Source organism: Drosophila eugracilis, unplaced genomic scaffold (genome assembly GCF_018153835.1).
Source record: "Drosophila eugracilis isolate 14026-0451.02 unplaced genomic scaffold, ASM1815383v1 contig_2154, whole genome shotgun sequence".
In the NCBI taxonomy this organism is placed as follows: domain Eukaryota; kingdom Metazoa; phylum Arthropoda; class Insecta; order Diptera; family Drosophilidae; genus Drosophila; species Drosophila eugracilis.
In genome coordinates this window covers 12,844,350-12,856,377 of record NW_024573038.1, presented here as the reverse complement: position 1 = coordinate 12,856,377, position 12,028 = coordinate 12,844,350, and the positions used below count along the sequence as shown (strand labels likewise).

Below are 12,028 nucleotides of genomic sequence, written 5' to 3'. Positions count from 1 at the left end.
CGGTATGGCCACAGAGAATGTTTGCTGGGGTATTAAAATTTTACTGCACCTTCTTAATGCCGCCAGACAGGCATATATCCGCATATATATGTATATATCTACTCTTATTGTATACATATATGGGAAGGAGCTGGAGGAGAAGACAGGAGCAGACTTCATCACATGTGCGGGCAGCAGCAGCAGCAGGAAGAGCGTGTGGCAAATTGGCCTTTGTGGGTTTGTTGTCTGTTGGCCTGGCGGCAAATATAAATGATCTAATTTAAATAATTACGCCCACAAAATGTGACGCGCCTACCAAATTGCCTTCGTTTAATGCTTGAGTGGGAAAATTACCCCCAAGCAAAACCGAAGACTAGAACTAATTTCAAAGTTGGCTTTGCTTATGGCCTCACGAAAGTGTTTTCCCCATTCCAATTCTCATTGCCATTGCCAAGTCGATTTCCCAGCCGTTCGGTATTATTAAAGTTTTCCAATTGACAATTTTCGGGTATGACTGTCTCGTACACCGCTGAGGTGGCAACATGCAGCCATTTCGGTTGTTTCTGGAAGCTTTTGATGAGGTGAGACGTTGCTTTGTTTGGCCTTAATGCTAGTAGTAACTGTGATATCTGAACTATCGGCAGATGGCGGGCGAGCATCTATAAGATTATATGGGTTGATCTTCTGGCATTTCTGGGCTGTTACTATTTGATGGCTATGGTGTACCGTTTTGCTCTTAGGGATATCGATAAACCGTAAGTAATTCTATGACTTTTTACCTTATTATATCTAATCTTACATACCTTTCATTAGCATTTTCGAGGACATTGTGATATACTGTCATAGCTATAGCAATCTGATTCCACTATCCTTCGTGCTGGGTTTCTATGTGGGCATTATTATAGAACGCTGGTGGAGTCAATACATCACGGTTCCCTGGCCAGATCCTTTGGCTGTCTATGTTAGTGCCTTAGTTCGTGGACAAGATGAACATGGTCGCCTAATGAGGCGCACTATCATGAGATATGTCTGCTTGGCCTTAACCATGGTGCTGTCGATGATATCCCCAGTGATAAAGCGTCGTTTTCCCACTTATGATCAGTTAATTGAAGTGGGTCTGCTGAATGCCAACGAAGCGAATATTATAAAGGCCATGGATGCTAAGTTTCCGAAGCACCCCAAGTACTGGATGCCCATTGTCTGGGCCACGAGTATAGTGACAAGAGCACGAAAGGAAGGACGCATCTGGGATGACTTCTCTTTAAAGTCCATGATTGATGAACTTAACAAATTCCGAGCTGGATGCAATATGCTCATCCACTATGATACGATCTCTGTTCCATTGGTTTACACACAGGTAAGTCTAGTAGTATGTGGTTAAGATATATCTTTTCTGATCCTTATATAGGTCGTAACCCTGGCCGTCTACTCGTATTTCGTGGCCTCTATTTTTGGCCATCAGTGGATCGATCGGGATACAGCTAATAATAATGTCGTTAGTTACTACTTCCCCTTGTTCAGCACCCTAGAGTTTTTCTTTTTTATGGGTTGGCTTAAAGTGGCCGAAACCCTTATTTGTCCCTTTGGCGATGATGACGATGATTTTGAACTTAACTGGCTGATCGATCGTAATCTGCAAGTTAGTTACCTGATCGTTGACGAAATGCACAACGATCATCCGCAGTTGGTGAGGGATCAGTATTGGGATGAGGTCTTCCCCAACGAACTGCCCTATTTGGTTGAATCTGAAAGGGCCGAACATCCAGAAGCATCTACCGCTCGCTTAGGCATCCCAAAAGTCCATCCCATTCCATCCGTTAAAAGCGAAGCTAGCCTTGAAAATGACTATATAGAGTTCGAAGATGAAGATGAAACCAATCCTGAGATTACCATTCGATTTGCCCGTCGAGAGTTTAGAGTAAGCAAGAGTTCCGTTTCGGTATCGTTTTCCTCGGATAGTCTGAGTCGGGATACCATCGATTTTGATGAAAAAGTTGAAGACGAAATGGAAGGCGACGGCGGTTCAATGACACTGGATTACGGCAGCAAGGACGACTTTGATCGACTAAGGGAGAAGCGGGAGAGGGAGCGTGTGAACCGGCAGATCCAGAATGCTGCCCTGGCCATGGAGTTGCTCAAAGGAGAACTGGGATCAGAAGCAGGTGACAGTCGCACTAAGGTCCTAAAGAGTGAGTCCGAGATTCAGACCGACAAGAGCTTCCTAAGTCAGAGAAAGAAGGACAAGGATAAGGATAAGGATAAGGATAAGGACAAGGAAGATGAGAAGTGAGGAGTTACACATTTGATATTACTTAAGATAACAAAACTTTGAGAGGAATCTTTATTTCACTTTGGTAAAAATTGATCATTAAACTTAATCATTTAACATCAGTTTGTTGTTTTTATTGTTTATAAAAGTGAAAAATTTGAAAATAGTTTTATTTTGGTAACTCATCAAAAGTCGAATTGTTTCTGTCAGACTTGCTGGTAGACATTGATGGTTCGATGATCTCCGACGAAGCCCTATATGATGGAGAAGGGATAAGGGTAGTAGAGTAGGAAGTACCGGATGGATATTGCCGAAGATGGTTATTTCGCATGTCCATAATTCGGTGACGATTGCGTTCTCTGCGTTCCCGACGACGTTGCTCCTTCAGCTCATTGAAATCAACTGCGAAATAAAAGTTTTTAAATAAAATACAAAATTAGAAATCATTTTTGTTACTTGTGGATTGAGAAGGTTTGCTGGTACTATACAGCTGTGACTTAACCAGGTTCTCCCTGAATGTCTCACGTGATGGCCCGTCTTCCATTTGAAAGTTTAAGAAACTGCCACTACGCGATGGTCTGGGCAGGTTGTTTTGGTAGTAGCTTACACGGGTGGGGAAAACAGAAGTTTGCGGCGACTTTGGTTTTTGGGACTTAAACCAAATATTAGTTAAAAAATTAAATAGAAATAATAAGATTACTCCAAAATCTATGCAAAACATTAAAACGAATTCCAGGAGTATATAATAAATACCTTTTGCGGGGTTTTCATATTTGCAGTCGAAGCTGAAGGTGGATTTTGACGCATCTTTGGCACAGCGTAGGGCATTTCATTAGGGAAGACCTCGTCCCAGTACTGATCCTTAACCAGTTCCGGATGCTCCTGGTGCATCTCGTCCACAATGCAGTAGGCAACGGTAATGTTTCGATCAATAATCCAATTTAGCTAAAGCAACAAGTTCCCGGTTAAATTCAAAGAAATTTGTCCCTAATTTATTTAAGATATAATCTCACCTCAAAATCATCGTCATCCTCTCCAAAGGGGTTGATCAAGGATTCGGCAACCTTAAGCCAACCCATGTAAAAGAAAAACTGAAGTAAGGTCAGAATGGGGAACCATTTCATGACACTTTGCCCCGGCTGGTCACTACTTTCCGTCCATTGCTGTCCAAGGGCACTAAACAGGAAAAACGAATATGTAGCCAGGGTAACCACTTGGGTGTAGACCAATGGAATGCTAATCAATTTATAAAAGAGCAAAAAACTGCAACGTCCTCGGAACACGATCAACTCATCAATGATCGTCTTAACGGCGTAATCATCTCGGATTTTATGCTCCCTCCGAGCTCTCATCACAACGCTAGCTGCCCAAACAATGGGCATCCAATGCTTTGGATAACTTGGAAAGGCTTGATCCAAGGCCTCCATGATCTTCTTTTCATTTTCCACCATAAAACCAGCTTCAATGATTTGATTATAAGTGGGGAAACGACGCTTAACGCGAGGCGAGATCATGGTGAAAACTATAACCTGACACAGGCAGACATATCTCAGGATGGTCCGCCTCATGACCCTGGCTCTGTCATCGCTGCCGTGGATACTGGTGCTGACCAAAATGGCAATTCCGTCTGGCCAAGGTATGGTGGTGTATTGATCCCACCAGCGCTTCATCACAATCGTTACGTAAAACCCCAACACGAAAGACAGGGGAATGAGAGAACCCTTGTCTAAACAATGAGAAGCAAGATTCTCAAAAAGCCTAAAATATCATATGAATTTATTTGCCGATTGAATTCAATGAATTAAAACTCACCTTTTGGCCTCTTCGTTCATCAACCAACGGTATGTTATCGCTAGCAAGAAGTACAGCCCAAAAAAGATAATAAGATCCACCCAGATCAACTTGTAAATGCTACCACGCCATCTGCGAAATATAATAATATTACAGTATTTTTTTCCTCACTTCCTTAGGAGGACTTGCCTGACCAACAATCCGAGAAAATTGTTCACTACACTTGAGGTACTTACGCTGGAGGTGTAAGTCACAGTCATGTTTGAAAACTAAGAATTATATATTATAAAGTTCCAATTTCTAAATTGTTAAAGAATTGACAGCAAAACTCACAGATTCCTATAGATTCCTAAGCCACAAAAATATTATTTGTATGGCTCTTCTCATCATAGGTGTTGGATCCCTCGTTTCAAGTTCGTTCATAATTCGGTACTTTCTCATGTTATACTAGTACGAACAGATAGTTAACCAAATGTAAAGAGTAGGTGAGACAAAACTATGTACTGCTGAATGTCAGGGCTGTTTGTTTTTGTAAATGCTCACTGCCTTCGTTTTCCTCTTTCCGTCTCATTCCGTCACCAACCCAAGACATAACAATTCGATCTTCTTTCTTCCTTGATCCTTCGTTCATCTTCGTACATATGTACTGGAAATCATTCCTTATAACTTCTGTTTGCGCTTTGGAGTTTATTTCGCAATGGACTATTTGGCGAGTCAGTAAAATGAGGTATGAATTGCTTAGCAAATATGTTTTTCTTTCTCTCAGTGTACAGCTGTGTACGCTCTCTTGTATTTGGTTTGGTAAATGTGAGTTGAGTAAACGCGAATTTGAGTACCCCTAATTTGTAATATTGAAATTTTAATTTTTATGATTTTTTGAAATATTTGTAAATATAAAGAACCCTTGCGTTTGCTGTCAATTCATTAAATAACTAGAAATTGTAACTTAATAATTCTTAGTGCTTAAACATGACTGTGACTTACACCTCCAGCGTAAGTACCTCAAGTGTAGTGAACAATTTTCTCGGATTGTTGGTCAGGCAAGTCCTCCTAAGGAAGCAAGGATAAATACCCCAATATAACTATATTTTGCAGATGGCGTGGGAGCATTTACAAGTTGATCTGGGTGGATCTTATTATCTTTTTTGGGCTGTACTTCTTGCTAGCGATAACATACCGTTGGTTGATGAACGAAGAGGCCAAAAGGTGAGTTTGAATTCATTGAGTTCAATCGGCAAATAAATTCATATAATATTTTAGGCTTTTTGAGAATCTTGCTTCTCATTGTTTAGACAAGGGTTCTCTCATTCCCCTGTCTTTCGTGTTGGGGTTTTACGTAACGATTGTGATGAGGCGCTGGTGGGATCAATACACTACCATTCCTTGGCCAGATGGGATTGCCATTTTGGTAAGCACCAGTATCCATGGCTCTGATGATAGAGCCAGGGTCATGAGGCGCACAATCTTGCGATATGTTTGCCTGTGTCAGGTGATAGCTTTCACCTTGATCTCGCCTCGCGTTAAGCGTCGATTTCCCACTTATAATGAAATCATTGATGCTGGATTTATGGTGGAAAATGAGAAGAAGATCATAGAGGCTATCGAGCAAGCCTTTCCAACTTATCCAAAGCACTGGATGCCCATTGTTTGGGCAGCCAGCATTGTGATGAGAGCTCGGAGCGAGAATAAGATCCGGGATGATTACGCTGTAAAGACGATCATGGATGAGTTGAACGTGTTCCGTGGACGTTGTAGTTTTTTGCTCTACTACGATTGGATTAGCATTCCATTGGTCTACACCCAAGTGGTAACCCTGGCCACATATTCGTTTTTCCTGTTTAGTGCCCTTGGACAGCAATGGACGGAAAGTAGTGACCAGCAGGGGTTAAGTGTTATGAAATGGTTCCCTATCCTGACCTTACTTCAGTTTTTCTTTTACATGGGTTGGCTTAAGGTTGCCGAATCCTTGATCAACCCCTTTGGAGAGGATGACGATGATTTTGAGGTGAGATTATATCTTAAATAAATTAGGGACAAATTTCTTTGAATTTAACCGGGAACTTATTGCTTTAGCTAAATTGGATTATTGATCGAAACATTACCGTTGCCTACTGCATTGTGGACGAGATGCACCAGGAGCATCCGGAACTGGTTAAGGATCAGTACTGGGACGAGGTCTTCCCTAATGAAATGCCCTACGCTGTGCCAAAGATGCGTCAAAATCCACCTCCATTGTCGACTGCATACATGAAAACCCCGCAAAAGGTATCTATTATATACTCCTGTAACTCGTTTTAATGTTCTTCTTGGATTTTGGAGTAATCTTATTATTTCTATTTAATTTTTAAATTGATATTTTGTTTTAGTCCCAAAAGCCAGAGTCGCCGCATAGTTCTTTCTTCGCCAGCCATGTAAGCTACTACCAAAACAACCTGCCCAGACCATCGCGTAGTGGCAGTTTCTTAAACTTTCAAATGGAAGACGGGCCATCACGTGAGACATTCAGGGAGAACCTGGTTAAGTCACAGCTGTATAGTACCAGCAAACCTTCTCAATCCACAAGTAACAAAAATGATTTCTAATTTTGTATTTTATTTAAAAACTTTTATTTCGCAGTTGATTTCAATGAGCTGAAGGAGCAGCGTCGTCGGGAACGCAGAGAACGCAATCGTCACCGAATTATGGACATGCGAAATAACCATCTTCGGCAATATCCATCCGGTACTTCCTACTCTGCTACCCTTATCCCTTCGCCATCATATAGGTCTTCGTCGGAGATCATCGAACCATCAAGCTCTACCAGCAAGTCTGACAGAAACAATTAGACTTTTGATGAATTACCAAAATAAAACTATTTTACAATATTTCACTAAGGAGTCTGAGCCAAAAGCATCTGATATGACTTCTCCTTAAAGCCTGTAAAAATGAAAGTTGATCTAGTTGATCTAGCTTAGTGATCGTTTTCTGCAGGTTAGTTATCTTATCTATTGTTGACGAGATGCTGATGACGTACAATTCAGGATTCAGACCGATAAGAACTACACCATTTATCATATATTTAAGATCCTTTTTACGAATTCATCATAAAACGGGGTCATTTGATTACAGTGTGAATAAATTTGTTTATTACAAAAGTTTTTTTTCACAAAAGGAAAATGAATTAAAATAGTTTTGTTTTAGTGACTAATCACCAGTCTAATCTTGTTTTTCAGATTTGCTTGAGGAATTTGATTTTTCCCAGTTTTTCAACGTAGCTTCAACTGATGTAGAAGGAGCAAGGGTAGCGGAGTAGGAAGTACCGGATGGATATTGCAGAAGATGGTTATTTCGCATGTCCATAATTCGGTGACGATTGCGTTCTCTGCGTTCCCGACGACGCTGCTCCTTCAGCTCATTAAAATCAACTGTGAAAAAAGAGTTTTTAAATAAAATACAACAAAATTATAAATCATTTTTGTTACTTGTGGATTGAGACGGTTTGCTTGTACTATACAGCTGTGACTGAACCAGGTTCTCCCTGAATGTCTCACGTGATGGCCCGTCTTCCATTTGAAAGTTTAAGAAACTGCCTCTACGTGATGGTCTAGGCAGGAAGGCTTCATAGTAGGCATATGCATGGGTGGCAGATGCAGAAGAATGCGGCGAGTCCGATTTTGAGGACTTAAAAATGAAAAAAAAAAATATATTATTCTAACGTCATATATCATAGCTACCTTTTGCGTGTTTTTCATATATGCAGTCGAAGCTGAAGGTGGATTTTGACGCATCTTTGGCACAGCGTAGGGCATTTCATTAGGGAAGACCTCGTCCCAGTACTGATCTTTAACCAGAGTCGGATGCTCCTGGTGCATCTCGTCCACAATGCAGTAGGCAACGGTTATGTTTCGATCAATAATCCAATTAAGCTAATGAGAGAAGTGACCAAAGTTACATATAAAAATCAATAAATGTGGAAATATTATCTCACCTCAAAATCATCGTCATCCTCTCCAAAGGGGTTGATCAAGGATTCGGCAACCTTAAGCCAACCCATGTAAAAGAAAAACTGAAGTAAGGTCAGGATAGGGAACCATTTCATAACACTTAGCCCCTGCTGGTCCCTACTTTCAGTCCATTGCTGCCCAAGGGCACTAAAAAGGAAAAAGGAATAGGTGGCCAATGTGACCACTTGCGTGTAGACCAATGGAACAGAAACCCAATCGTAGTAGAGCAAAAAACCACAATATCCGCGAAATTTGTTCAGGTCATCAATGATCGTCTTAACGGCGTAATCATCCCGGATCTTATTCTCCCTCCGAGCTCTCATCACAATGCTGGCTGCCCAAACAATGGGCATCCAGTGCTTTGGATAACTTGGAAAGGCTTGATCCAAGGCCTCCATGATCTTCTTTTCATTTTCCACCATAAAACCAGCTTCAATGATTTGATTATAAGTGGGGAAACGACGCTTAACGCGAGGCGAGATCATGGTGAAAACTATAACCTGACACAGGCAGACATATCTCAGGATAGTGCGCCTCATGACCCTGGCTCTGTCATCGCTGCCGTGGATACTGGTGCTGACCAAAATGGCAATTCCGTCTGGCCAAGGTATGGTGGTGTATTGATCCCACCAGCGCCTCATCACTATTGTTATGTAAAACCCCATCACGAAAGACAGGGGAATAAGGGAACCCTTGTCCAAACAATATGAGGAAACGGTCTCAAAAAGTCTAAAATAGCATAGAAACTGATTTGGCTAAAGAAATTAACTTAAACTTACCTTTTGGCCTCTTCGTTCATCAACCAACGGTATGTTATCGCTAGCAAGAAGTACAGCCCAAAAAAGATAATAAGATCCACCCAGATCAACTTGTAAATACTACCACGCCATCTGTGAAATATATTAATATCAAGCTATTTTTTTCATTACTTCCTTAGGAGGACTTGCCTGACCAACAATCCGAGAAAATTGTTCACTACACTTGAGGTACTTACGCTGGAGGTGTAAGTCACAGTCATGTTTGAAAACTAAGAATTATAAAGTTCCAATTTCTAAACTGTTAAAGAATTGACAGCAAAACTCAAAGATTCCTATAGATTCCTAACCCACAAAAATATTATTTGTATGGCTCTTCTCATCATAGGTGTTGGATCCCTCGTTTCTAGTTCGTTCATAATTCGGTCCTTTCTCATGTTATACGAGTACGAACAGATAGTTAACCAAATGTAAAGAGTAGGTGAGACAAAACTATGTACTGCTGAATGTCAGGGCTGTTTGTTTTTGTAAATGCTCACTGCCTTCGTTTTCCTCTTTCCGTCTCATTCCGTCACCAACCCAAGACATAACAATTCGATCTTCTTTCTTCCTTGATCCTTCGTTCATCTTCGTACATATGTACTGGAAATCATTCCTTATAACTTCTGTTTGCGCTTTGGAGTTTATTTCGCAATGGACTATTTGGCGAGTCAGTAAAAGAGTGATTAATCGGTTAGCAAAAAAGAGATTTTTTTCCCTCAGTGCATGCGATGATGATAGTGACTCTGAATTACTCGTCAGATCGTCGTTTTATTCCTTTAAAGCACTGCTTTAAGCTTATTCTTGAAAAAGACGCAGAACATCAACACCGACGAAATAAACGAGGGTGTAAGCCTCGACCTGACACAAATATTAGGGTGAATTATTCTGAATTAAACAATTTTTATTTATTATATATATAATAATAATAACAATATATATATTATAACTCTAATCCTCCTTTTCTGATTTATTTGATGGATTTCCATTGCCCGAAGGTTCCTGCTGCTTTTCTTCCACTGTTTCTTGGCCTTCAGATATAGTTTCATCGGACGGTGGACGCAGAACAGTGACACTGTAGGGGGCACCGGAGGTATCGTGGCGGATCTGGGTCATGTCCAAGATGCGATGGCGCAAGCGTTCCCTGCGTTCACGACGACGCTGCTCGATTAACTCATCGAAATTAACTGTGGAATATAGCGTTTATATAATTTAAGATTACAAATTAAAACTCTACTTACTTGTCAACAGCGACGACTTATTAGAGCCTTGCGGGTTATCCTGTCCCAAAACTAACTTATTTTCACTGAAAGTCCGTCGGGAAGGTCCATCTTCCACAACGAAAGAGTCTGAGTAGCTGCCAGTGGCAGATGGTCTTCCCAAAAAGTTCGGTCCCGTGCGGAAGCTGCTAATCGACATTTCCGAATCCAAACGTTTCTGAATTAAAGAAAGAAAAATGGTAAGAAAATAATTATTCAAATCATTTCCATAAATGTAATAATATTATATTATTATACCTTAGGTGCGGATTGGGGCTGCGTTTCCATATAGGCAGTAGAAGCTGCCGGTGGATTTTGTCGCATTTTTGAGACAGTGTAATGAATTTCACTCGGGAAGACCTCATCCCAGTACTGATCCCTAACAAGTTCCGGGTGCTCCTGATGCATTTCGTCTACAATGCAATAGGCCACAGTGATGTTGCGATCGATAATCCAGTTAAGCTGTAGATAAACGATCGTTACATTTTTGCTTGATTATAAAGAAATACCCATCAATGTATATAAGAGTATCTCACCTCAAAGTCGTCATCATCCTCTCCGAAAGGATTGATCAAGGTCTCGGCTACTTTTAGCCAACCCATGTAAAAGAAAAACTGAAGTAAGGTCAGAATGGGGAACCATCTCTTTATACTGTATCCATCCGGATCAATTTGTGTTTCCTTCCACTGTTGTCCAAGCATGCTGAACAAAAAGAAGGTATAGGTGGCCACAGTGACCACTTGGGTGTAGACCAATGGAACAGAAACCCAATCGTAGTAGAGCAAAACTTGACAGTTACCGCGAAAATCGTTCAACTCATCAATGATCGTCTTTACGGCATAATCATCTCGGATTTTATTCTCCCTCCGAGCTCTCATCACAATGCTGGCTGCCCAAACGATGGGCATCCAGTGCTTTGGATAACTCGGAAAGGCTTGATCCAAGGCCTCAATGATCTTCTTTTCATTTTCCAGCAAAAAACCAGCTTCAATTAATTGATTATACGTAGGAAAACGACGCTTAACGCGAGGCGAAATCATGGTGAAAACTATAACCTGACACAGGCAGACATATCGCAGGATAGTGCGCCTCATGACCCTGGCTCTGTCATCGCTGCCGTGGATACTGGCACTGATTAAAATGGCAATCGCATCTGGCCAGGGAATGGTGGTGTATTGCTCCCACCATCGCTTCATCACGATTCTCACAAAGAAGCCCAGGACAAAGGATAATGGAATGAGGGAACCATTCACCTCACAATACTGCATGATGGCCTCAAAAAATCTGAAGCATATATATTTTTAAGCTAGTGAATGAAATAAATGAAAACTTACCTTTTCCCCTCTTCGTTGATCAACAAGCGATATATAATAGCCAGTAAGACGTACAATCCAAAGAACGCAATAAGGTCTAACCATAGTAATTTGTAAACACTGCCGCGCCATCTTTACGATAATATTTTAAGTTTTAATATTTTAAAATCTTAAATTAAGATGAATATAAACCTGAGTATACCAACCTGACCAGCAGACCCAAAAAGTTACTAACCACACTCGATGTGTTCACACGAGAGGTATAGGTCACAGTCATGATTAGGCAAACTTATTGAATGAATTTAAACAGCGCTAACATATGACAGGCTTAGCAAAGTAAAAGGAATTTCCTTTTATTATTTTTACTTTAAAAGGTTTTTTGTTCCTTTAACATTGGTAAAAAAAACGATTCAAATACAAATACCAAATTCAATGTTTTTATTAGCTGATGTAAAATATAATAAAAACAAAGAACCTTGTAACCTGTCAAAATGAAATCAAAAGACTTGATTAAAAAGGTGATGGCAAAACATCAATGATACGTATTTGTATTCCCCTTACCGGAAAATGTCCTCCGCCATTAAAGTAATCGATGGATAATTTTATTTATGCTGAAAACCATTTACATTTTGTTTTCTTT

General features: G+C 40.5%; 5 protein-coding genes across 5 annotated transcripts; 2 read left to right on the top strand and 3 right to left on the bottom strand.

The window, feature by feature from the left end:
• The first annotated feature begins 451 nt into the window (after positions 1 to 451).
• LOC108118186 (bestrophin-4) lies at positions 452 to 2,370 on the top strand. The gene is made up of 4 exons (XM_017230745.1): positions 452 to 560; positions 624 to 734; positions 793 to 1,336; positions 1,388 to 2,370. Exons 1-4 carry the CDS (start codon positions 490 to 492, stop codon positions 2,267 to 2,269), a joined length of 1,608 nt encoding a protein of 535 aa, XP_017086234.1. The 5' UTR covers positions 452 to 489; the 3' UTR covers positions 2,270 to 2,370.
• LOC108118187 (bestrophin-4-like) lies at positions 2,361 to 4,990 on the bottom strand. The gene is made up of 7 exons (XM_041818311.1): positions 4,970 to 4,990; positions 4,229 to 4,299; positions 4,061 to 4,171; positions 3,262 to 4,006; positions 3,002 to 3,193; positions 2,705 to 2,900; positions 2,361 to 2,650 (listed from the first exon to the last, which is right to left on the bottom strand). Exons 2-7 carry the CDS (start codon positions 4,297 to 4,299, stop codon positions 2,418 to 2,420), a joined length of 1,548 nt encoding a protein of 515 aa, XP_041674245.1. The 5' UTR covers positions 4,970 to 4,990; the 3' UTR covers positions 2,361 to 2,417.
• An 18-nt stretch (positions 4,991 to 5,008) lies between these two features.
• On the top strand, positions 5,009 to 7,071 carry LOC108118271 (bestrophin-4-like). The gene is made up of 6 exons (XM_017230868.1): positions 5,009 to 5,079; positions 5,135 to 5,245; positions 5,300 to 6,044; positions 6,113 to 6,304; positions 6,406 to 6,601; positions 6,656 to 7,071. The coding sequence occupies exons 1-6, from the start codon at positions 5,009 to 5,011 to the stop codon at positions 6,862 to 6,864; spliced, it is 1,524 nt and encodes a 507-aa protein (XP_017086357.1). The 3' UTR covers positions 6,865 to 7,071.
• A 102-nt stretch (positions 7,072 to 7,173) lies between these two features.
• On the bottom strand, positions 7,174 to 9,040 carry LOC108118272 (bestrophin-4-like). Its single transcript, XM_017230869.1, has 6 exons — positions 8,970 to 9,040; positions 8,802 to 8,912; positions 8,007 to 8,751; positions 7,750 to 7,944; positions 7,501 to 7,699; positions 7,174 to 7,443 (listed from the first exon to the last, which is right to left on the bottom strand). The coding sequence occupies exons 1-6, from the start codon at positions 9,038 to 9,040 to the stop codon at positions 7,235 to 7,237; spliced, it is 1,530 nt and encodes a 509-aa protein (XP_017086358.1). The 3' UTR covers positions 7,174 to 7,234.
• A 724-nt stretch (positions 9,041 to 9,764) lies between these two features.
• LOC108118273 (bestrophin-4-like) lies at positions 9,765 to 11,665 on the bottom strand. Its single transcript, XM_017230870.1, has 6 exons — positions 11,595 to 11,665; positions 11,410 to 11,520; positions 10,612 to 11,359; positions 10,352 to 10,537; positions 10,058 to 10,265; positions 9,765 to 10,003 (listed from the first exon to the last, which is right to left on the bottom strand). Exons 1-6 carry the CDS (start codon positions 11,663 to 11,665, stop codon positions 9,768 to 9,770), a joined length of 1,560 nt encoding a protein of 519 aa, XP_017086359.1. The 3' UTR covers positions 9,765 to 9,767.
• Positions 11,666 to 12,028: the final 363 nt, after the last annotated feature.